The sequence below is a fragment of the Scaptodrosophila lebanonensis genome, unplaced genomic scaffold (assembly GCF_003285725.1).
Source record: "Scaptodrosophila lebanonensis strain 11010-0011.00,11010-0021.00 unplaced genomic scaffold, SlebRS2 tig00001415-arrow-pilon, whole genome shotgun sequence".
NCBI lineage: Eukaryota > Metazoa > Arthropoda > Insecta > Diptera > Drosophilidae > Scaptodrosophila > Scaptodrosophila lebanonensis.
The window spans coordinates 4,486,220-4,510,281 of NW_022060742.1; the positions used below are offsets into that span (position 1 = coordinate 4,486,220).

Sequence of the window (24,062 nt, forward strand, 5' to 3'; positions counted from 1 at the left end):
ATCTTTATTTTATTTATGGTTTTTTGCACTTACTCCAACTAACAATTAATTATGCATTCCAAACTCATTCACAACGCCTTCTCCTAAAAGAAGGTCTAACCAATACTTTGTGTTAATCTTAGAAAAAAAATCACATTTGATGTTTTCGTTATTACAATTAGCAACTTGAATGCTGCATGACAAATCAATTGAAGTTAATCTCCAATCTTTAGGACATGTCTAAGCTTTAAAGTAAACGCTGCCCCAAGGCCTAAGAACGCTGGCGATGTATTCTACCAAATTATCTACAATTGTGGCGGGCGCTGCTAACGGAAATGGAGCCGATAACTCTAACTCTAATAAATTCGTGGAACCCTTCTTCTCCCGGTTATCGTAGCCGTCTTCTATTGCTCCGAGCTGAAGTACGAGTTCTGCATTAGATATAGCTTGTCTATGGGATTGATGAGACTGGTGTTCAGATTGGCTAGCATGTCATGTGGATTGGAATGCTGGTTTCCCGAAGAGCTGGTCGATTGCAGTTCCAGATTGTTCAGGGACAACGAGTCGGCATCGTCGTCCAGCTGATCAAAGTTGCTGCCATCCAGCGAGAGATCCGAGCTGCAGAAGCTGTCATTTGAATTAGCGGGGTAATCTGCGAAGGAGAACGTTTTGATTAGTAAGTGCAACTATCTTGGCATATTGAGTCATTAACAAGTTGATATTTTGGCTGGTCTCTTAAAATGTATCTCAAAATAAATAAAAATAAAAATACTTGGGGAAAAAATTCGTATATATTTGTCGATCCTCAAATGCGAATCAAAATACAAGCAGCTTATTAGTTTCCTTAGAAGAGAATATATGTACATATGTATTGCTTCCAAATGTACTCTTATGTCCATTATTGACATTATTTTGTTTAAAATAGCCGATCTTCGTGATCAAAAACACATAAAAAATAGTTCCAAAATGGGACTTTTATTCTTTTAGTAAAACTGTCATATCTCTTAATTGAATTCCTACTCGTATATGTATGCTTGGTGAAAAATGTGTTTAGAGAGATCTGCATTCTTCCTGCATGTAGAACTAAAGCTCGATTTATATAAGGACCATTAGAAATCTTTGTACCAACTTGCTAATAATCTACTTACCATCTGGTGAGAAGGGCAAGTTGGGATTGAGGGGCTGGCTGGAAAAGGCGCTGTCCAGACCAGATAGGTAGCCACCACCCACATTGCCATCGATGCCAAGCTCCTGCTTGACGCACTTCTCCTCCTTCTCGACATGATCCTTGTCCTCGGCAGCGCTACTGCCACTGCCACGCCCATTGCCGCTGCCCGTACTGCCGCTATTCTGTTTGGCCTTGCGTTGTATCTTCTTCATTTTGGCGCGTTGATTCTGGAACCAGACCTGCACCACTCGCACCGATAGGCCCGTGTCCTTGGCCAGAGCTTCACGCACCTTCCGACATGGCTTGGGGGACTGATCGAAGGAGGCCTTGAACTGTTTGCGTTGCTGGGAGGTGAGAATGGTGCGGGGTCGCTTTGGGCCACGCCTGCCATCACGTGGCCGCAACAAATCCTCCTCATCTAGCCCGACAAACCCGCAGTGCTGCGCTGCCGCAGCCGCCAGGAACATCTCCTTCTCCAGATCGTGCCGATAACAGAACAGTTGGCCATCCCGCAGCATGAACTGCTCGCCCTTCTGCAGCGGCAGTCGGCAGGCGTAGCAGACAAAGCAGGGCAAGTGGAAAACGTAATTGGGTATGGGACGCATGACCAGCTCCTGCGGCAGGATCGCATGACAACAGGCGGCGCATTTCACGCCAAACAGGCGATCGTAGTCCAGCTTGCAGTAGAGCTTCGAGTTCCTCACATAGCAGGTGTGGTGAAGCTGCAGACCACAATAACAGCAGGCCAGGCACTGTTCGTGCCAGTTGGCATCCCCCACATTCATCAGATAGCGGTCGTGAATCTTCTGGCCGCAGCCCTCGCACAGCTCGTAGTTCTTCTCGCACTTTATGTGGCCGACCTCTATGAAAAGCAAAGATAGAGAGAGCGAGAGCGAGAGAGAGAGAGGGAAAGGAGTGAGTTATAAAATCGATTTAATTCATGTTTATGGCTTGATACGCGCGCTGCTAGTCGTAAAATTTACCAGTGTGCGTATGTGTGTGTGTGTCTGTGTCTGTGTGTCTGTGCGTTCTCTGGCAACATATGTCCCTGCAAAATTATCATGACATGTGCTGGCGACAACAACAATAGCAACAAGAGGCACATTGGCAACAACGCCAACTTGGGAGCCAACAGCAGCAAAAATCAAATCGTGCGAAAATGTTTTGCCTGCCTTGCTCTCATTGTTCTTCTTCTTCTTCCCTTTTACTTGGAGGTAGTGCTGCTGTTGTTGTTGTTGCTCTAGCTGTTTTTTTTTGCTCTTTGTTCTGCACTCTCCGTCATAAGTGCTTCAAAAAGACAAAAAAAGAAAGGAAAAGAAAAATCGAAATGTGGAACACAAAAAAATTATCTGTCGCCGACTGCAACAGCTTGTATTGATAGCTTGTTGATGCGTAATTGAAACGTTAAGTTTTCTGTTTTCTTTTTTTTTGTTATTTTGTGATATGCGAAAGCTGATGCTGTCGAGCCAAAGAAAATGTCAATTGCCGAAGCCAAAAACAGTTACTGACAAGGGCACCGTCTGCCTCACAATACTAAGAATTTTCCACATGAGTTGATTATTTGCAAATGTAAAATATAACCGTGGAAAGCTAATTTCAACTTGGTTGTAGCTGCGAACTTTAATTGGAACCCAAAAACAATTCCACTTTCAGAATTCGCATTTCGTCCTTTGCCATAAACAAATGATGAAATGTTTATAATCAGATTAAAGTGTCGAATAGATAGTGGAATACTAGTTTAATAATAATAACACTTCGTATAAATTAATAAAACAAAAAAAAAAAAAAATGGTATGCTTTCCATTTTTACGGATAGAAGAACAGACTAGGTAGTGAAATATTATTATAGTAAACATTTTGATTAAAACTATGCCAAAAGCAAAAATATATTAACTTCCATGAACTCGAAAAAAAAAAACAATTATTAAAATAATTCAATCTACTTGAGATCAGAGATTAATTCGATTTCAATTTGATCATTTTGTTTATTGAACAAATATACTTTTATTTTATATTAATAGACGAAGTTTCAAATGAATGCTTCTTTATATCATTGATATACTTAGAATTAATACATATATAAACAATATATTAGTATGTAGTTGGTTTTAAATTTCTATTGTGAGATAACAGGCTTAAAACAACGAAATATTTAATTAAAGCTTATTTTGTTGCACGAATTAAAAAAAAAAAAGATAATTTTTACAAAGAGAAAAGATGATCGCCGCTTGGCAGTTGTTCTAGTTCCCAATAACGAAACAGCATTTAAAACAAAGTTTTATCAAAATAAATTGAATTGATTACCAAGATATTGTGTTACAAAATGGATAAATCGAGTCACTTCCTGCTTTAAAGCTTTCCAACTGTCACAATGTGTTTCAGTCCAGATGGAAATGCCAGGCTAGTTAGCAACAAGCAACATTTAGAGGACAAGTCATATGAAGAACGGCTGCCCCAACACGCGCGATTTGTTTGGGAACACAGAGACGCACACATACATACATACATACACAAGCACTCGGATACATATTTACACTAATCTACTGTACACACACAAGCATACTTGAAACTGTAAACCAGTCATAAAAAGTAGTACCTGAATACGCTGGAAAAGCTGCAGCAAAAATAAAATTACCCACACTGCTGTAGCAATATACACATACAAGTATAACTAACTATGTACATATATGCATGTACATATCTGTATATATGTATATGTAATTCGCGCAAGTAGCTAAAAATTGAAGCGACTAAAAGAAAGCGGGGGGGGGAGTGGGAAAGCGGCACGGTGGTGTTATATTATATGGCTGCGGCTCAGTGGCAGAAAAATGTGCATGATTTATGGTTGACACAATGGCGCTGCCAACGCTGATGTATGACGTTGCCTATGTATGCGCGTGTGTGTGTGTGTGTGTGTGTTCAAATATGTGAGTGAGCTACGGCCGAAAGAGTCGAAAAAGTGTGTTGAAGTGTTTGTTTGTTAGCTAACTGTTTTGGGGCGCCAGAGCTTTATGAGCTAAGCCAGTCAGTGCAGCGTTAACTTAACAAGAGCCTCAGCCCACTCACACACACCTACACACTCACGCCCCTTTAGCCACATTTCAAACACAGCGCTCCAAAGTATGCTACACAAAATAAATAAAGTTAAGCAACATTGTATTGCAATGTGCTCTGAAGCTCAATGAATCATCAATTCATCCGTTCATAGAAGTTCGCCATCTATTGTGCAGTGACAAACCTTTTTTGTTGTATACGGTGTGTGGGCGTGGCATTGTGGCTGAGCACGGCAATGGATCTTTTGATAAAGCTCTTGTGAAGCGGAATTTTCAAATGTTCCCATTCAACTTTTTTTTTTAAATTTTTTTTTGCCACTTTAGCCATTGCCTGCATATTGTGTCCATTGTTGCAATCGGTCTTAGTGGCGCCCATCGACGTTGCGTTTGTGTAATCTAATCGAAATTTATGACATTTTCTGCAGTTTTATGCCGATTTCCATTTTTTCACGGTCTAAACTAAACAAACGAAACGCGAGCATAGCATTGTGAACAGACAATTGTGTTTCTTCATTCATGGATGTGTGGTGCTTTGCAATATGAAAAGCCAATTCTAATGAGATCAAATACGTAATAGAATTTGGTATATTTATTTGATTTCATTTGATAGATTAATTAACTTTTTAATGCTATGGAAAGTGCCATTTTAAATTGAAATATTAAGAAGTTTCGTGAGTTTCGAAAACTATCTAATTTGTATGAAATAAAGAAAAGTTTTATATTAGTTTTAAAATTATTTCATATCAAATACCGACAGATTACGAAAAAGAAAAATCAAAAAGTAATTTGGAACTACTTTTAAAATATGGTTTCATTTTAGCAATTTTATATTGTCGAGCGACAATATTTATTTAAATTTGGGTTCGGTTGTGATATAAAGCGTGATCGCTGATTTTAAATAATCACAGTTTCCGAATTTTTATTCTTAGGTCGGGGCATTCGATTTGATTCCTGTAGCATAATTGTTCAATTATTATTATGTAGGTATTCGATACAAATGAATCGAAATATTTTAAAATACTAGGACTTGTATTTTATAATATTAAATAATATTTTCGAATGTACTGAACTGCATTAATTGATTTTTCTTGGTCAACATGTAGTGAAGCTTGTTGGGGGAAAAATTCAACAGCAACACAACAACAAACAAGGGCCAACAGCTAGAACAAGTGCGGCGCACTCATGTCAACTAGATTAAACACCAGATAAATCCAAAATCAACTTAACGATAAGCAAACAGTAAATGTTCGCGCCACATATAGGAGAACGGTCGACGGGCTTGTTATCAGCACACTGAACGATAACAGGACGTGCTTATCATCATGAGCACAAAGCCCCGACTATCAATATGGATATGAAGCCAGAGCACTATATGACGCATTTATTGGACACATTGACAGGCAAGCGCAGCTCTATGGAGATTGAGTTGAATTCTGTTTAGCTGAGTTGAGTTGACAGGCCACCAAAGTTACGAATCTGTGGCATAAAGTGCACGTGGCCCCCACCTTTTTGGCTTACTCGCATACGTATGAGCAGACAGCTTATGACAGCACCTGAAGGCGCAGCAAAGGGGCAACTTTAATTACACTAACTGTAATTTAAAGCATTTATGTATGTATATGGTATAGCTAGAAGCAATAGCAAAACACACCTACACTCGCACGGTCTGGGACAGTGAGCCACAGGAGCCGCATTACTGAAGCGAAAGTGAGAAAGCTGTGGGCATATGGCGCATAATTGCCAACATCGACATACTACACGACATTAGTATGCCGATAAAGTTTCGGAACCGAATATCAATAACGATTGTAAACTTGAATGAAGTTAATAAAGCAAAACTACTGCACAATTGTCAATATGTAGAGCACTTAAAAATTGTATCACATTTTAGATATTTTAAATAATTCTATTTATACTTTTAACTTAAAAACTTTTGAGAAAATTATATTAAGATGAAGAATTCATATAAGTATGCTCAGGTCGCATTATGATTTATCTAAGCAATGAATCGAACTATAAATAAAATAAAATCATATTTATCTTTCAGTTGAGCTTATGAATCTACGATTAAGGAGTAGTGTGCTGGCAACTTCTTACAGGGACCGCAGCAACCAGATATGTTGAGACGCTCACATGCGCATACCTGATACCGGGTGTGTTCATTTCCGTGGTCTGTGGATGCGAGTGGGCCGGGCACACCAATAAAGCACAACTCTTAGCTCTTAGTCGCCTAAATGCCATTAAATACCTTCTAAACTTGTTGTTGCTGCTCCTGGCGCTAGTGTCAAATTCAAATTCAAAGCTAAGAGCTGAACGGCAAGTGATTGGCAAACGATTTTCGAAGGTTTTGGGGCAAAGCGGAAACGGAAACTATTTGCTGCCACTGTTCTGGCATTGGGAAAAGCCGAAAAGGCATTAATAGAAATTTGAGCTATTGATTCTCATGCTCGTATGCAAATATGAAGTTTGCTGCCAAAAGGCAAACAATTCATATGTGTGCGAGTGTGCGTCTGTTTGTGCTGTCCAAATATTTGCGTGTGCTTGGACTCGCCCCCCCACATCCCCAACTGATGCACACGCATCACATACTTACACACACTCAAAAATTGTTCGCACACTTTGCATTTCGGGCAAAATTTTGCAAAAGTTTTTGGGCAGCCAACACTTTCCGCTGCATCTAAAAAGTGTTGCCTACTTTGAGGCTGAGGCCGGGCAGGCTCTTTCAGGTCTTTCAGGATGGTGATCCCGCTGCCTGCCTTCTGTGTGGTTCATTGTCAAAATTATTTTGCGGTCAGCTTGTGTTCATAGTTTTGAACATATTTTTGCCCGAAAGCATTACGCGCTCGTTGTGTACTTGTCATACAAATTGATTGCCAATATTTGCTCGAAAATATTAATTTAGATTTTGTCTCTTCGCTGGCCACAATTTTGTATTTATTTGGTTTGTTTATGCAACAGCGGCGAAAGGAAGATAATATGCTTCAAATAATATATATCTACATTATTTTATTTCCGTAAGGACATGCGAAATAAAAAGCAAGCAATGAAATATAAAGCCTATGTGAATAAAATTATGAATTGATGAACGTTATTGAACATTTGTCTTAAATTGTAAAGCAAAATTCAGAACAGAGTATTTAACATCAACTGATTGTATAAATTCAGTAAATACTGCACTGATTTCTTTTCCATAAGATTTTACACACAAAATGTATTTAGACTTAACAGTATGTCGAACGTTTTTGCCATTAAGTCTATGATATTACACTTAGAATTTAAACAAGTACTCAATTCTTAACAAAGTGTTGGACTAAGTACAAGTATTTATAGCTATTCTGAAACTCACCCGGAAAGCTACATATGTAAACCGTATCTCTTTGTAAAATAAAATCTATTTCAAAAAGTAGAAGTTACGAGAAGCGACTCGGCAGTCACCCCAACTCACTAGCGAGGCGGCTCCTGTCCAAACCCAAGAAGAGAAGACTGAAGAAGTGCCATCCAAAGGATCTCCCCACAAGATCCCTTGTGGGGGGGATTGTAAATATTGTATATACATAGATACATAGAAAAATAGTTTAATAAATTATATATACATTTTTAACAAAAAAAAAAAAAAAAATTAGAAGGCAATTTAACATTCAAACAAACAAAAAAAGATTTTATCACTCCGTTTGACCCAATATAATTCCGATAAATTGGAAATTGTACATTTTAATCAATGTTGCTAATTTATTATTCAAATATTTGCAATAAATGCGTCCTAGCTTTAATCCAGCGGTTAAACCATTCCTAACAATAAAACACACAGGCACACACCCCTACAGCAACTTTGAGCAACGAAGGAAAACTTTAAATATTTTGTAAGCATTAGAGTGCTCAATTAACCTTGAAAGCGCCAACAGACTATTAACGCACACATTAAATTTGCAGAAAGGGATGCCCGACAGTCGCCAACAGCTACAACAACAATAAGAACAGATGCCCCACCGAGAGCCACAAACGCGTGGGCCACACGCACATGCCACTTGCCTCATTTGCTGGCAAAAAAAAAACTTTTGCTCAAGTGCTTGGGGAGAATGGTATACGGGAAAAAAGAGGGAACATTTTTAAATAAACAAAATGCAAATTAATTCAACAATAACAACACCAGCAGAAGCAACAACAAGTGAAAGGCTTAAACTGCCTCAAAACCTAGAATATCACACGCAAGAGGCAACAACAATTTGCGGCAGGCAACTTGGGGAGCTCGAAGCAGCGACGGCAACATTCAACGATAGTCGCAAGTTCGGCGCTAGACAAGCGGACACAAGCACGGACAAGCGCACACCTTTACACTTACAGAAATACAAAGTTTAATTCAGGATAATAGTCAAAGCTCATAGATATCTTTTATTGCCGCAAATGGATCTAGCACTTTTTAAAAGCAAGTGTTGCAAAAATTGTATTGCTTTTATTTAAACACTATTATAAATAAATATTTCTGATTAGAAATATTAACTCATCTATTACATTTCCACTACATTTACATTTAAAGTAGGCATGTACCAAGCCAAATATTATTATTTTAAATTGAAAGTCGAATAAGCTGCTAGAACAAAATAACTGTTTTAAATGTTTTTGCAACGAATTTAATACAAAACATGTTTAATTGTTTGCCCTTTTTAGTAATTATTCTGAAATCTATATAACCGTGGATCGATTATAAAAGCCCATTGATAAAATGATTGTATGCAAATAGAGTCCCTTTTCTGCAGGAGCAATAAAGGAGATATAGATGAAGTATTTTCCTAGTGCTTCATTTTTTTTCAGCTTAAAATGAAGTGGCGGTGAGCTTGTAATACAATTAAAGTTATTCGGATGGTGGTTCCATATGAAAATTAGCTCTCAAAGGACAACAGATTCAATAAAACGAAACCGCTAATGCCTTTTTTGATCGCGTAACAAATTAACAAATTATCTGAAAACGTTCTTCAAATATTTACAAATAATAATGATTATATATTCATTAGTTTTAGTTTTTCTCCAAAAATTATACACGCATCTAGGCTAGTAGAAATAGGTTTTCAAACGGAGAGAGTGAACTCTTTCAATATGTAAGTGGAAGCAGAAATAGATAAACAGAAAATAAATTTCTTTAAAGCGGAATTAAGAGCTAATTTGATTTTGCTAAGTGCACACCCACACATACACTCGCACACACGCACACAGAGGTATGCGAAAAGCGAAAAACGCGGAAGACCCCAGAAATGGGAACGAAACGGACAGAAAATGCTTCGACTGCCGGTGAAAAATACTTTTGGAACATACCTGTACGTCCACTGCAATCGGCAGACAATTTCGATGCCGACGTAGACGTTGCTCCTGTACCTGTACCGGCTCCCATCCCCACTCCTGTGGATGACAAAGACGTTGAGGATGCGGAGGAGCTAGAAGTTGACGTTGAAGATGATGAGGAGGAGGAGCAGGAGCCGACTGGCATGGTCACTGGTGTGTTCGAGTTTGCGGCTGCTGTTGTTGCTGCTGCTGCCGATGCTGATGCTGATGCTGGCGTTGTCGGGCAGGACCCGGACCCTACCGATGACGTCGCTGCCACAGCCGCAGCCGCTGCCACCGCTGCCGCAGCAGCAGCAGCAGCTGTTAATGTGCTGCAGGAGGAGTTTTGGTTGCCATTGATGGTGATGCTGTTGTTGTTGCTACTGCTGTTGTTGTTGTTGTTGGGGCTGTGTCCTGTGGGTGTTGGGCAGCTGTTAATTGGCAAGCCAGCATGCTGATGTTGTTGCTGTTGTTGCTGTGCGGATATTACAGCTGCCGTTAATGAAGCCGTTGCTGTCGGGTTGTTGTTGCCGGAAATGTTTGTTGTTAAATGGTTGTGCACATTGCTGTTGTTATTGTTGTTGCTGTTTGCATTTGGCAAGCAGGTCATATTATTGTTGTTGTTGCTGCTACTGCTGCTGTTATTATTATTTACATTCGGATTGTCCAAAAAACGCGCACCGCCATGATTTTGTTGCAGCGAATAAAGACTGCCACCGACTTGATTCAGATTTGTGGGCATTGGATAAAATTCCAACATTTTATTAAACAAATGCGAAAATGTGAGCGCGTGTGTGTGTTGAAGGCAAAAAAATCGAACTGTATATTTAAATTCACAATTGATGCGACACTTTAATTTTTCGTATTTTTGATTTGGTTTTTATTTTCTAGGGGGAATCACAAGTTCCTGACTCAACACACAAGCCAAACTAATTCTGTTGTTGTTATATGTGTATTGTCGATTTTGATTTTAAGCGCGCTGACAACCAGCCACGTTCGCTGTCAGTTTGCATGTGATCGAACAATCAGGCAAATCAAAGCATTTCACTTTGCCAGCCCCCGAACAGGCGGCGACGACGACTGCGACTGAAAATGTGAATGTGAATGAGAGACCGAGACCGAGACCGAGACCGAGACGGAGGCCGAGACCGAAACCGAAACCGAGACCATCGTGAGCATGGGACAAAAATGTTGCTTCTGCCAAAAGTACCAGTTGAAATGTAACCCCACACACACACACACACACACACACACACACACACACACACACACACACAGAAAGACATACACATACTCGCACTCGCACTCGCACTCACCCTGCATGCATTTTTTGCTGTGCGCCTGCGCATGTTTACAAAAGCAACAGTGGAGGCCCAACAACAATCAACCTAAACACAGGGCACCAAATTTCCCAACTGCACGTGACGGTAATAGCAACAACAAGAAGAAGAGCCTGCAAGGGTTGCATGCACGAAACCAACCCCCGCCGTGCCTGCTTCCCCCTTCTCGACTCTAAATAACAGAGCGCATGTCTCAAGTGATTATTAACAGCTAGTTTGGCATTCGTGTGTTCCCCTCCGCCCATGGACTTGGGAAATTCTCTCAAGCGTAATTTCCCTACAGCTGGCATAGCCACACCTCGAGCTATCGTTGATTGGTCCATCACTACCCCGCACTAGAAGCGGCAACCATTTTCTACCGTCTCTGCGCATGTTGAGAAAAGGGGAACTTTTTAATTTTTTTTTATATTGCTTTCTTGGAAATTGAAATCTTGCGACCATTTTTGCGTCTTTTACATTTGCTGCTGGCCCCGGGGCTGTCATGGCATAAATTTTAAGCAATGAGTATGAGTTGTTGTATTTGTTGTTGTTGTTGTTGCTGTTGTTGTTGCTGTTGCTATTTCTTTGCATGCTCGCACTTTTCGACTACTTTGGCAAGCAACTTGGGGCTTGTCCTTTGAACGACAATTTCTACAATACAGTCTGGTGTTGTTGTTGCTGCTGATGCTGATGCTGCTGCCGAATGCCAAGCACCAAAAAATGACGGCCTTGCCTCTTCTCTTCTTTTGTTTTTTGTTCTGCGTCCAAAGACTTATAGTTTTAACATACATATAGTATATGTTCTTGTGTTCGCTTGTTTCGCTTGCTTTACTTTTTGTGGCTCGACAAAAGTTGTGAGCATAAACACTGCCAGGCGTTGCTGACGATGATGATGTTTCTACTGATGATGATGTTGACAAAAGGGTGCTGTGGTTGCGGTTATGTACGATTTGCCATGGGGTCAAACAACTTCAGCGATATAGAGCCTGTCTGAACCATTTCTGCCAAATCGGCTTGGTTTACTTTAATCAGGTGGAACCCCCTCCATTTACGAATAAGTGCTTCACCCAAAAGTAGGAGCTAGCTTTACCGAAAAAGGATAGTCTGTAGCCTGGCTCCTCACATGTATGCCGATTTTGGTTGAGTATAAATATGCCATTAACATATATTTTCCTTCGAAATATACTGCAGTAAATCAAATCTTTAAGTAAGCTTCCAGCTTTGGCATAAAAAATATTACTTAATCTAGGATCTCAAGAGCTAATCAAAGGTTTATTTTTATTTGCAAAATGCGATTTGCTTTGAATTTCCGAATAATGTTCGTTCCATGAAATATCAACGATTTTATTTCTCTGTATAGCGATTGACTGGCTGCCGTCCACCAATTTGAAAAATGGTATAAAATTCGAGTAACTACATCTTCGAACATAAAAAAAATGTATTGTAAATCGAAACTATAAATAAGGTAAGCAAAGCACTTCGGGTTTTCAAAATTTGGGAAGGATTCAGATACATACATTGATATATTCCGAATTTTATGTCGCTGTCCAAACTGGAAAATATAATTTGGTGTTGCATATTTCTATCATCATAGATATTTATTTCTCTGTAGCGATTGACTTCAGATACATACATTGATATACTATTCCGAATTTTGTGTCCATGTCCAAACTGGAAAATATAGTCTTGTGTTGCATATTTCAATAACCGGAACCTTGTTTGCTTTTCTAAGCCGTTCTTTGTAGCAGCAAAATCCAGATAAAAATAGAAATTGTCTTTAAAGTTTTTTGAAAGTGGGAAGCAACAAAAATGTATCTCAAAATAACACCATAAAAGCGCAAACCAAGAAGACCAACCGGAGAGTCGAGTAGTCTGAAGTGCTCAGGCAGTCAAAGCGCCAACAAGCAAACTGGCGAATCTGGGAAAACGATGAAAACAAAGTCAACTACTACTATGACACACACAACACTTACACACTTGTATATACACACAAGCACACCCACACATGGAAGGGAGGACAAAAGGAAAACTGCCGCGCGGAAGCTGAAAAGACAAACCAAACATGGCGTTGTGCACAAAAGTTTTGGCGCTACTTGCCGACTGCTCCTGTTTCTTCTTCTTTCTCTTCTATTTCTACTGGATATGGGAACTGAATGCTATAGGAATTTGGATGCTGGATAATGCTGATATTGTTGGCTGTTTGGCTGCTTGGCTGCTTGGCTGCTTGGTTTCCTTCTTTTGTTTTGCGCTTTTGGCAACTTCTTGTTGGCTTTTGGCTTAAGCCGAGGCTTTGGCTTCAACGATTTTGCACAGAACTTTTATTGTGCGCTTTGTTGTAGCTCTGGTTGTTATTGCTGTTTTTGTTGTTGTTATTCTCGCCATTCTTGTTGTTGTTGTTGTTGTTGTGCATGCGAAGTATTGTCTGCAGAAACTGTTGATGCTGCCTGCTGTAAAATGTTTACGACTGAAGATGTTTTTGTCAGCTTTTCTGTTCTTCTTCCATTTGTTGCTGTTGTTGCTATTGTTGTTGTTATTGTAGCTTAGGAAATCTTAGAGGCTGCCTCAGCTGCACACAACTCGGAAAAGTCGATGGCATCTCTAAAAGACCAAGCATACTTTTCTTGCCTTCTTAGTACTTGTTGTTGAGTTTGTTTCTGGCGCCGTGCAACTTTGAAAAACTTTCCTCGCACATTTTTCACATAAAACAAGTAGAGAACACACAGTTTGGTTCGATGCGCATTGACCGACCAACCAACCAACCGACCAACCGACCAACCGACCGGCTGTGGAAATAAAACAAAAGTAAAGCTAAAGTCTCTAGCAATTTTTGATGTTTTTCCTGCAAAAAAAAAATCTCATAGCATGACGTTTCTTCTTCTACGAGATGTACTTTTTAGGTACATATTTCTTTTATTATTTTGTTTGTTTTTCAGCTAAAACTGCAATGGGCAACAACAATAGAAGTGGCGGCCAAAGTTTGTGCAAATTTAAAGAAATTATTGAAAATGTAGCCAAACTGCAAAAACTTTTTCTTCAGACAATCAAAACAACAAAAACGGCAGCAGACAAAATAACAACAAAATAGATGTAGTGTGTAAAAATGTTTTTGTTGTCCGAGTTGCTGCTGCCTGTCTGCTGTCCTATTCATATACGTAAATATTTGGTATGCAACAGGATGTCAGTCAAGCTAGTATGTATTCTGTATGTATTTCGATATATGCTCACTTAATAAATATCATAAGCAAATTGATTGCAACGTAGTACCATTTAATTTTTCACTTAACTTAAACGACGAAATGTCCAGACTCTCTAAAAATGCACAACACAATATATGTAAGTATGTCATATTAAAAAACTAAAAACCCAGCCAGCTCCAGTTCTATAGAAGTACCAACATTTTTAATTACATTAACCGAAATAAAATTATGTTTCACAATCGGCATTTGTTCACTAATTGCAATTATTCTATTGTCCTGTTTGGAACGTTTAGTTAAAAATCGTATAACTATTTAACAGAAGGCAAGTTTGTTAAGATCTTTGTAGCTTCGCGCTGATTTTGCACCCCCAATCGCTCACATAGGTCACTGTATTCCCCCTGAAGAACAACAAAATTTCTTAGCCAATTAGCAATGGGAAGCTTGTTAAGACTTTCCTCACATTCGGGACCACACGATTATTTGATCATTTTGATCAGAAATATATCTGCTGATCTCATCAATATTGTATAAGAATATCTTTAAATTTTCTTTGTAATTCTATGTCTATATGGCTTTATCCCTTCCGATTGTAATGTGGCTCTAGCCTTGCATAAAATGATATCGCCTCGTATAATTCTTCTCTAAGAAGTGAAACATCAAAGCATTTTAAAATGCATAAAGCTAAAATGTAAAACTACGATTTAATTTAACTAAGCTTGTAATTCATTCTATCAGTTTATGGTAATTAACTTTATTTGTGTTCAATTTTGAATAGAAATAGAAAGCATGTTGCAAAAATGAGCAAACATTAAAGATAACTTTTGGATAGGTTTTGAGATACGAGATGCCGAACTCGTCTATGAATGCCTCTTTTTTTGGTTTGTGTTTGAAGCATAATTTTTCCTGAGCAAAGTACATTTCCAAATGTCAACCTTTATGGCTCTAATTGTTGCCAATTCAGGGGTGTATATGTTAATTACTGTTGCCATAATGCCGCTCAACTTCTATGCATACACGTTTTGGCCATACAAACCGTTTACTAGCATCATAAAGATAAAACAGGAAGGCAGAAAGATATCGCACACCCACAAAAAAAAAAAAAAACACATAACAGCCTAAATTCAATTAACCTTGGCTCGCACCCAGATCGATACTTTATGCCATATACATAGATGGATTATGGGTCGATACGGGGACGGGCAGTTAGTCAACCAGTCACTACTGACAATCAAAATAATGATGACAACATGCCAAGCGCTGATAAGTCGGCAACGGTCATAAAATCGAATCAACAATGGTAAAAAGTAGAAATTGTCATAAAACTCGTCAGGGACACGAGGATAGAAGAACAATAGCTGAGGTAGAAGCAGGGCAGAGGCAAGGGCAGGGGCAACGGCAGGGACAAATGCGCCAGAGGCACTAGAAATAAATTTAATAAAATATCTAAAAACAAAAAAGTGGGCAAAGGGTAGCAAAGACTTGCTTGGGTTCAATGCTGGGCAAAGTAATATTGAATAACCACAACAACATCAGCAACAGCAACAGCAACAAAAGCACGCTTGGCAGCCTCAGGATAAATAGTTTTTGTGTGGCACTTCAATTATCATTTGAGCATGATAAGCGCTAAAGAGCCACAAAGAACACACAGAGGGGTGAGAGTTTAGAGCGAAAAAAAAACACACGCACTACATATAGTAGACGAAGAAACCACAACGAGAGCTCCTTAAAAAAGCGACTGTGAGGGACTAGAGATGGAAAGAATGTACTTTCGTGAGATATAAGATTTCAATTGCTTAACATTTTGCACTATTAGGTTACTTGAATCCATTCCAAATTTAAAATCGAGGCAAAATGCGGTTCTGTGCTATCAAAACGAAGTGTTATTGTTCTACTATAGGATGAAAGTTTTTGACTTTCGGAAATAACTAAAATCTAATCGAATTATTTTAAAGGACCTGTATACTGATGGTACTGAAAAGTTTCAATCGATGCAAGTAACTACTTGTTCATCACTTGAGCCAACTTTGAATTTATTTTTAATATAATATTCATTTAATGAATCGTTTGCTAACAGACAATATTTGTAACTATTTTTTGATGATACGTAAGCGTAGCAGTCTATCCATTTTATTGTTTTAATTATTCTTATTATCCCCACTAATTTATTTGCATCACATTCTCTGCGAATCACGCCAATCACGACCATCTCTATGTCGGACCACCTTGTGGCAGCATTCATACATAGATGGTTTCCTGCCTATCTCTTCGTCCCCCTCTTCAACTGAATGCATGAATGAGTGTTTAGGGATAGGGGTCATTAGGTGCGTACTTTCATTCACAAGTAGTCAAGTAGAAGGAGAGTTTGGTTTAGCGGGTGTTGTCATTGTTTTCTTTTTACAAATACAACGTTTATTTTCATAGACATAGATGCACAGTCTTGGCAACAACTAGGAGAACAACAATACAGCTGTCTGTTGTCAACACAACGCGTGCTAAGAAGCCGCAGCTAAAGAATCCATCTGAACAAAAGGGTCAGCTAAAATTGCAAGCGTCGAGTTTGATATACAAGTATACGTGTAAATATATATAAATACTACATAAATACATACATGTGTGTGTGTGTGAGAGTTTGTGTAAACAAAGAGGACGCCAAGGAGTTAAAGTTGCCGACGGAGCCCGCTGCTGCATTTGCACCCGCGATGCGGCACAGCAGGCCGAGGTCTGAAGTGAGCTAATTTTACGATCTCCTGCATTGGTTCAACATTTGGTCCAGCCTCTGGAGTAGTCGACCGAGCAGACTGCAACCCCCAACGAAAACACAAACACTCGCGTACTATATAGCCAGAAAAAAGTGTTAAAGGATTTATGCGCGTAATTTTGCAGATGTTTAGATTTTCAAATAAATTTCCGCCAAATTAGTTTGCGCCTGCTGCCCTGATGCCCGTTGCTCCCGACTTGTTGACATAGCGCTCTGGAACTGGCATTGATAGACATGCTGTCTGCCGGCCTGCCGGCCTGCCGGCCTGCCTGTCTGCGTTGGGAGTCCTTGGAATGAAGTATCTTTGAAGTGGCTCAGCGTGTGCGTAATTTAGTTTTGGGGTATCCAATGACTTTCTCTCTTTCTCGCTGTTTCTTTCTGTGCAGTCTTGGTATTCTATAAATAATATTCGATATTTGTTTAATGTCAATTTAAGTGCTGTTTTTGTTTGTCGTTCTGCTTGTTGTCAACAAAGGCTACACAAGTGTTCATATGTATGTATTGGTGTATGTATGTATGTATGTGTGTATGTATGTATGTGTGTGCGTGTGTGACTGCAGTTCTTTTCATTAGCCTGCAAGCTGCATGACTCCGAAGCTTTGCCGCTCTTCTCATTCACTCCACCGTTTGTTTATTATTGCAGCGCTTAGTTTATTTGCCTTTTTCCGCTTGGCCTTTTTGTTTATAATCAGGAATGGCATTTATGAAGTCGTGCGACTCTTCAGCCGGACAGATCAAGCCACAGATTTGTGTCAAGTGTGAGAAATTCACATGCACAGATACATTTAATACAATAGAGAACTTCAAAAAAATAAAATTAATGAGTAAAAAATCATATAGAAAATACAATAAGAACTAATAACGAATCCGACACGGTGGGGGATTTTATTTGCCAAAAAGCTAGCTATTGTGAATTGAGTAAAGTAGTCAGAGACGTTATTGATCTAATAAAAAAATAAGTAAATAAAAAATCAAAAACAAGTTAAATAAAATTTAAATACTAAAATTATTACGGAATTTATTACTCTACCTGAATAAGTAGCTGTAAACTGGAGGTCAATTTTTTACGCAAAATTTAAGCAATATTGGTACAAAAATGGACAAGAATTATACCTAGCTTCTGCTAGAATTATATTTGCCATTAGTTTAGCTTACTTAATGATTTTTATCATCTTCTTAAGCTCAATGATCCATTCAATTACGTTGATCCGAGCCCAAAATCATCATCAACTTTCGTCAACATTCATTTTGAAATTTTTTATTTATTTATTTATTTCATCGACAAACAATGCAGTCGATGTAAAAGAAAAAAGAAAAATATATGTATTTTAAAAAATCAATGCAATAGAGAACTTAAACTACATAAAAACAAGAGAGAACGCTACAGTCGAGCAAGCCCGACAGTGTAATACCCTGTACCCAGGTAAACTTCCGTCACTGAGTTATATGCGCCCATAGCAGCAGCAAAAAGAGGAAGAAGAAGAGCGAACTTGTTGCTGCAGTTTGGGGAGGTTGTACTGGCGAGAATTTGTTTCTCCAATAACTTTTCTTAGAATTGACCGAATTGAATAAAATGACGCTATTGACGAAATTCTGCAGCGGGGGAAGGGGGGGAAAATTAAAAAAAATAAATAAACTCGTCCTTACTCGGATGTAGGAGAATCTGGATGCCAACTTTGGTTATTCTAGCTTTTATAGTTTCTGAGATCCTCGCGTTCATCCAGACGGACAGACGGACGGACAGACGGACGGACATGTCTAGATCGATTTCTCTCGTCATGCTGATCAAGAATATATATACTTTATGGGGTCGGAGATGCTTCCTTCTGTATGTTACATACTTTGCACAAACCTAATATACCCTTTTTACCCTACGGGTACAGGGTATAATAAAAATAAAGAAATAAAAGAGCATATAAAAATGACAAAAATATCTAATAACGAAACGGCCAGCTATTCACAGCAGAGACTATGACTATATAGTAGACCTATCAAAATAGAAGTGGAGTTGAAAAATTATAGCAATAAAAGATAGAAGAAAACCAATTAAAATTAAAATACTTAAATAATAAAAGATAAAATATACTTAAGAATTAAAGGTGAAGAATCACTGACCCGTTGGGAAACTGCATTCCGAAATCAATTTTTGGCTATATCAGAACATTGTTTTGCAATTTCGCCCTAGATTAATGGTTTCGAATTTTGTTAATAAAAAAAACACTAAAACCAGTATTTGTTTTAATATTGGAGCAAAACCAATCATATTTGCTTTTTAGGTTTAAAACCTAAAGTTTTAAAAAACTCTAAATAACATATGGTTACAATTTCTTACTATATACTTGGATCAAAATATTTACATAAAATATCAGTGTATTCTCTGTGCGGTGTATGGACACATTTACACATTCTTGCATTCTCGTAGATGTTTTGCTTATTTAATGAACCGTCAAAGTTGATTTTAAGTCAAAATTATAAACAATGCTCTTAATGGTGTGAACTTATAAGCATGGGTTCAGTAACATTACGAACATGACTGGAATGGTTTGGACAAAGACCAAATAAGAAGGACGGACAGGCAGATAGAGGGAACTCCCATAAGCTACACAAAAAAATTGAGCAGTCAGTCATTCAGTAAACCAGCTGGTAGTGCGCCCAACAATAGCCCCAGAAACCTCAACATTGTATAAATATTGGAACATGCACCTCCTTCTATCTCGTCTATCTGACTGTGAGCCCGCGGGCACTGTGTGTCAAAATGAAAATGCTACTTTGAAGTATTTGGCACAATGTCAAAGACAAACACAAACACAAATATTGGCAATACGCTAAAGCCAAAATCAAATAGTGTGCCCGGACTCGAGTCTGGCCAATATTCCGTTTGGCGGTTTGGTGTTTGGTGTTTGGCGTGCATTGAGGCGGCAATAAATTGCTCAGCTGACAGAAAGCGTGGAGCCAGCATTAGAATCATATGAACCAGGCTTACAAACACGAAAAGAGAGCAAAGAAAAGCATATAGACGAGGCATAAACCATAAAACTTATTTCCAAATGTCGACCGCGTTGCGTATCGATGGCTTTCAAATTTTTCGCGTGCTGTTTTGCGCTTGACTATTTTTCATTTTGCTAGCCCAGCCATATTTTCTTTACCCGGCAAATTTTCCAATTTCATTTGCGCAGCAAACGCGGAATGTGAGCGCGGGCGCATTCATCATTGGCAAGGCAGGCCAGGAGGAGGGTAGGGATGCCAGCATCGCCATCATCGCCATCATCATCGTCGAGAGTATCAGAACGTCATAGTCTGCACTAAGAAAACTTTACTCCTAAACTGAACGTACCTTTAAGTGAACTCTTTAGTTTTTCTCTTTCGATTATTTTATGTATCAGACTTAAGATCTGGAAAATATTTTCTACAGAAACTTGCAGCATGTGAAAAAATAGAAAATCATTCTCTATTAGCTACTTATTAAAACAAGACTGGACTCTGAAGCTCAAGACGAAAGTATTTGTGAACCGAGCCTGGAAAAAGGGAAAATGTTAATGTTTGTCAATCTGTTTGTTAATTTACAAAGGAGTTGTTCCATCACTTGTAAATCTAACAGTTTTTACTTGATAAAGACTGACTATTTGAGCTTAATCTGAGATTCTCAGTTAAATTGTAAGAAACTTTACAGGCACTGAAATATTTTGTTGGTTCTTGCTCATCCGAAATTCCTCATATTTACGATCTGTAATCATGTCATGGCTTTGGCTCTATCCCTACAGAATAAAGAAAACAAATATATTAAATTTTCTTCACTTTGAGACAACAATGCTCAAGTATATTTTTCTCAGTGTGACTGCCGTTTGAAAAAGCAACATTTCAGCCATTTTTTTCCAGCTTTCAATTTTGCGCAACGCGCTTTGGTCATTTTTCATACGGCTTTGATGCGTAAACGTCGGTACCACCAATACCCTTCTCGGCACCCACCAATCCCTTGTCCTGTTGGCCATTTTTTTTTTCCTGTTTGGCCAAAACGCAAACGCATAAAACGCGTTCTCCGGCCGCTACTGCCTTTGAGCAATTTGAAGTCAAGTGTAAAAAGCGTTTTTGGCCAAAAACAGCAGCCAAAGTTTCTTTTTTTTTTTGGTCTATTTTCGGCGTTTAATTTGAAAATATTTGAATTTTGCGCATTTCTTGCTTCACTGGGCAATTGGTGTGAATTTTGCTTATTATGGCACATTATCTGACACAATGAGTGGGAAAATCTATTTCGGACGCAACTACAAATATATATCTGATATATATTTATAGACGTACATGGCAATCAACAGCAAATGTTGAGGCACGCGCCCCTTCCCGCTCCTCAATCCACGACAGACAGAGGGGTTTGTTTGCCCAGCTCCAATCGGTCGCACAATCTTTGATTCGATGCCAGATTTAACTTTGACTGCCAGCGGAAAACGTTTCAATATTTACACAAACTGCTTTCGGGGTCCGAACTGATGCATTGTGTTGAAAGTTGCGACTTTGGGAAGGCGACGTTGTCATTGCAGTATACGTATCAGCTTCAGGACCATTGATGATGACGATGGGCGATGATGATGTGTGCGTGTGTGTATGCATGCCCATGGGAACAATTTCGAGGTTTGTTTGTTGTGGAATCAATGAGCTAAGCGGTGTGCTCGGAAGGGAATATAAGGGAAGGTTTTGTGAATTATTGCTTTCGAAAGTGTTGGCTGCTGCAGGGGGATGATCAAGGAAAATTGAATTTTAAGTAAAGTGTTGAGCTAATTTTACAGAGGTATGTATCTGATTAAGAGGAAGCCAATGATCTGCAAAGTGAACTCACTTTAAATAATTTTGTAGGAAAAGAAAGCACTGATATATGTTTAAGCATCACTAGCTTTGCAAAGGAAAAATATACGAAAAGGATATACTGAAAAGTCAAAATATAAGTAACAAACAGAACGTGTCGTTACCAAATTTTTATTGTAGGTATGTATGATCAGCTATATGAGACGAATCGATACAAGCATCTCCACGCGGATGGACACCAAGATCTTTTAACCATACTAGGTAGGGCCATCGTACTTGGCATATGGGCTTCCATCTACTACTTGTATATCAGAGCAATTTTAATTCAAATCGAACCAAATGGACCATCGGTGAGAAAATCAATCTTTATACACAGAATACCTTTGTGTTTTTAATCTATAATAATAGTAATAGATGCCATAGACTGCAAGGAGAACAGACTCCTGGCCTTAGCATAACATAGTTAATATATTCATTGGCAATTACACTATATTAAGTTTAGGTTAAGTTAATTGAAGTTGCAAGAATTAAAATGATCGTGATGGGCGAAGAAAAATCATAATGGAATTTATATTAAATTGTCTTTTAGAATTGAGTTATGAATACCCGCACAAATATTTGTACTTCTTACCAGAATATTAAACAAAACTATTACTAATTTACCTGCAGATGAAAGTGTATTATCAACACTCAGACAAATTTTTAATTTTAATTTAATGAAAGAAAAAATTCGTGAATGTGCGTCATCTTGGCCGAATCATAATTTAGAATACTTTTAAATTGTTGATGGCGAGATTAGAGTTAAAACTAAAAGCTGACATATAATATTATAGAATGACTTCTAGGGCGTTTTAGCTATATATATTAGTTTTATGAGAGTATTTGAATTCTAATTGAATTGATTTCATTAAACGATAACCTATTTAATATTGACATTATACATAAAAACATATATTTACATATAATATTCTGATAAATACTGTTTTTTAGGACGCTTATAATAAGTTGTAATTTGTCTGCTATTGGGTTTGAAAGGATAAGGTTATTTTTGGGAACATGTTTTCAACTTGCCGAAGCTAGAACTGTTTTTAGACACCATTGGCAGCGTTTGAAAATAATTGCATTCAAGTAAAATGCTGGTTTTGAAAGTTTTCGAATTTTTTTTTAAAATAGTTTATTGCAGTTGTAGCTTTGAGCAGTCGATATATGGTTTAAAATGTTTGTTGGTGTCAGTTGTGTAGGAAGGAATTTATAGTCCGAGTTGGCATTTGAATTGTCATTTTATATTAAAATAAAATTTTCACCTGATAGTTCAACTTCGAATAAAGGCGATGCTTTATTTAAATAAGTAAATTGCCAATATTATATAAAAAAAATGCAAATTTCCCATTACGTTAAGCCTCTAATTGTATGAAATCAGTGCAAAAGAAAGCACATTTTGTAACTTCATCCACAGACATGACAGACACTCTAGTCCAGCTACAATTGATGACCGCCATATGCTTTGACTCGTCGGTTATACCCGTAAAAAGAAGTGGCAACTACAGCAAAGACAGAATTTTTGTCCTTTTTTATGCTGACCAAGTCTAAACCAAACTGTTCGACCACCCCCGACTCTTGGCTCAGTTTTGTAGCCAATGGGCCAACAAAGCGCCATAAAAGCCAAAAACAACCAAACTTGGGGTCAGCATAAAAATTCACAAGCATAAAAATACTGACCAAAAATAAAGGAGGAGGAGGAGGCAAAGGAAAAAATAAATACCAAAGGCGTCACTTTTGGCAGTAGTTTTTACTGTGTGCAGCTTTTATGTTCGTAGTTGTTTCCATTATTACTAATACATACACGCACATACATAGCAGCAACAACTACACGGCACTCACATATACAGACACGTACCTACATACATACATACATACAGATATAGAGGCTATCTCATACATATTCCGTTTACGTAGCCCGTTCGTTTAACTGTTGTTTTTATGCGCTGCAGACAAATATTTGCTTTCCGACAATAGTCATAAATACCAAAAGCTACATGCTCGGCATACTTAGAAACACACACTCGCACACACACTCACACACACACACAAGAATGTGCATAGTATATGTGTGTACTGTGGGCAAATAGAAATCGAGCAGAGCAAATAGCGCGCTCAGGATATGGCTTTTGGCAGCCAAAAAAAGCGAAAAAGCCAAAACTGGCCAGTACTCAGTGACGCAGAGAAAGGGGACTGGAGTGTGTGTGGCGGGGGAGGTGGGGGTGGGGTAAAATGCTAACAAAAATGGCTGCGCCAAAAGCAACAGCAGTTTCAGCAAATATAAGAAAAAATGGCAGCAATAGTGTCGAAGCTTGCCGGTCACATACAAAGCGGGCAGCAACTGTAATGGCCGCAAGGACATGCCAGAATGTTTAACGAAACGGTGACCAACAGGCGTTACCCGAAGCAGCACAATTTTTGTACAACATCAAACAGCTGGAG

The 24,062-nt window shown here is 38.5% G+C and overlaps 1 protein-coding gene across 1 annotated transcript; it reads right to left on the reverse strand.

Moving 5' to 3' along the window:
- Positions 1-29: 29 nt before the first annotated feature.
- Positions 30-10,273, reverse strand: LOC115632931 (LIM homeobox transcription factor 1-alpha). Its single transcript, XM_030530224.1, has 3 exons — positions 9,508-10,273; positions 1,128-2,009; positions 30-631 (listed from the first exon to the last, which is right to left on the reverse strand). Exons 1-3 carry the CDS (start codon positions 10,271-10,273, stop codon positions 384-386), a joined length of 1,896 nt encoding a protein of 631 aa, XP_030386084.1. The 3' UTR covers positions 30-383.
- Between the last annotated feature and the right edge of the window lie 13,789 nt (positions 10,274-24,062).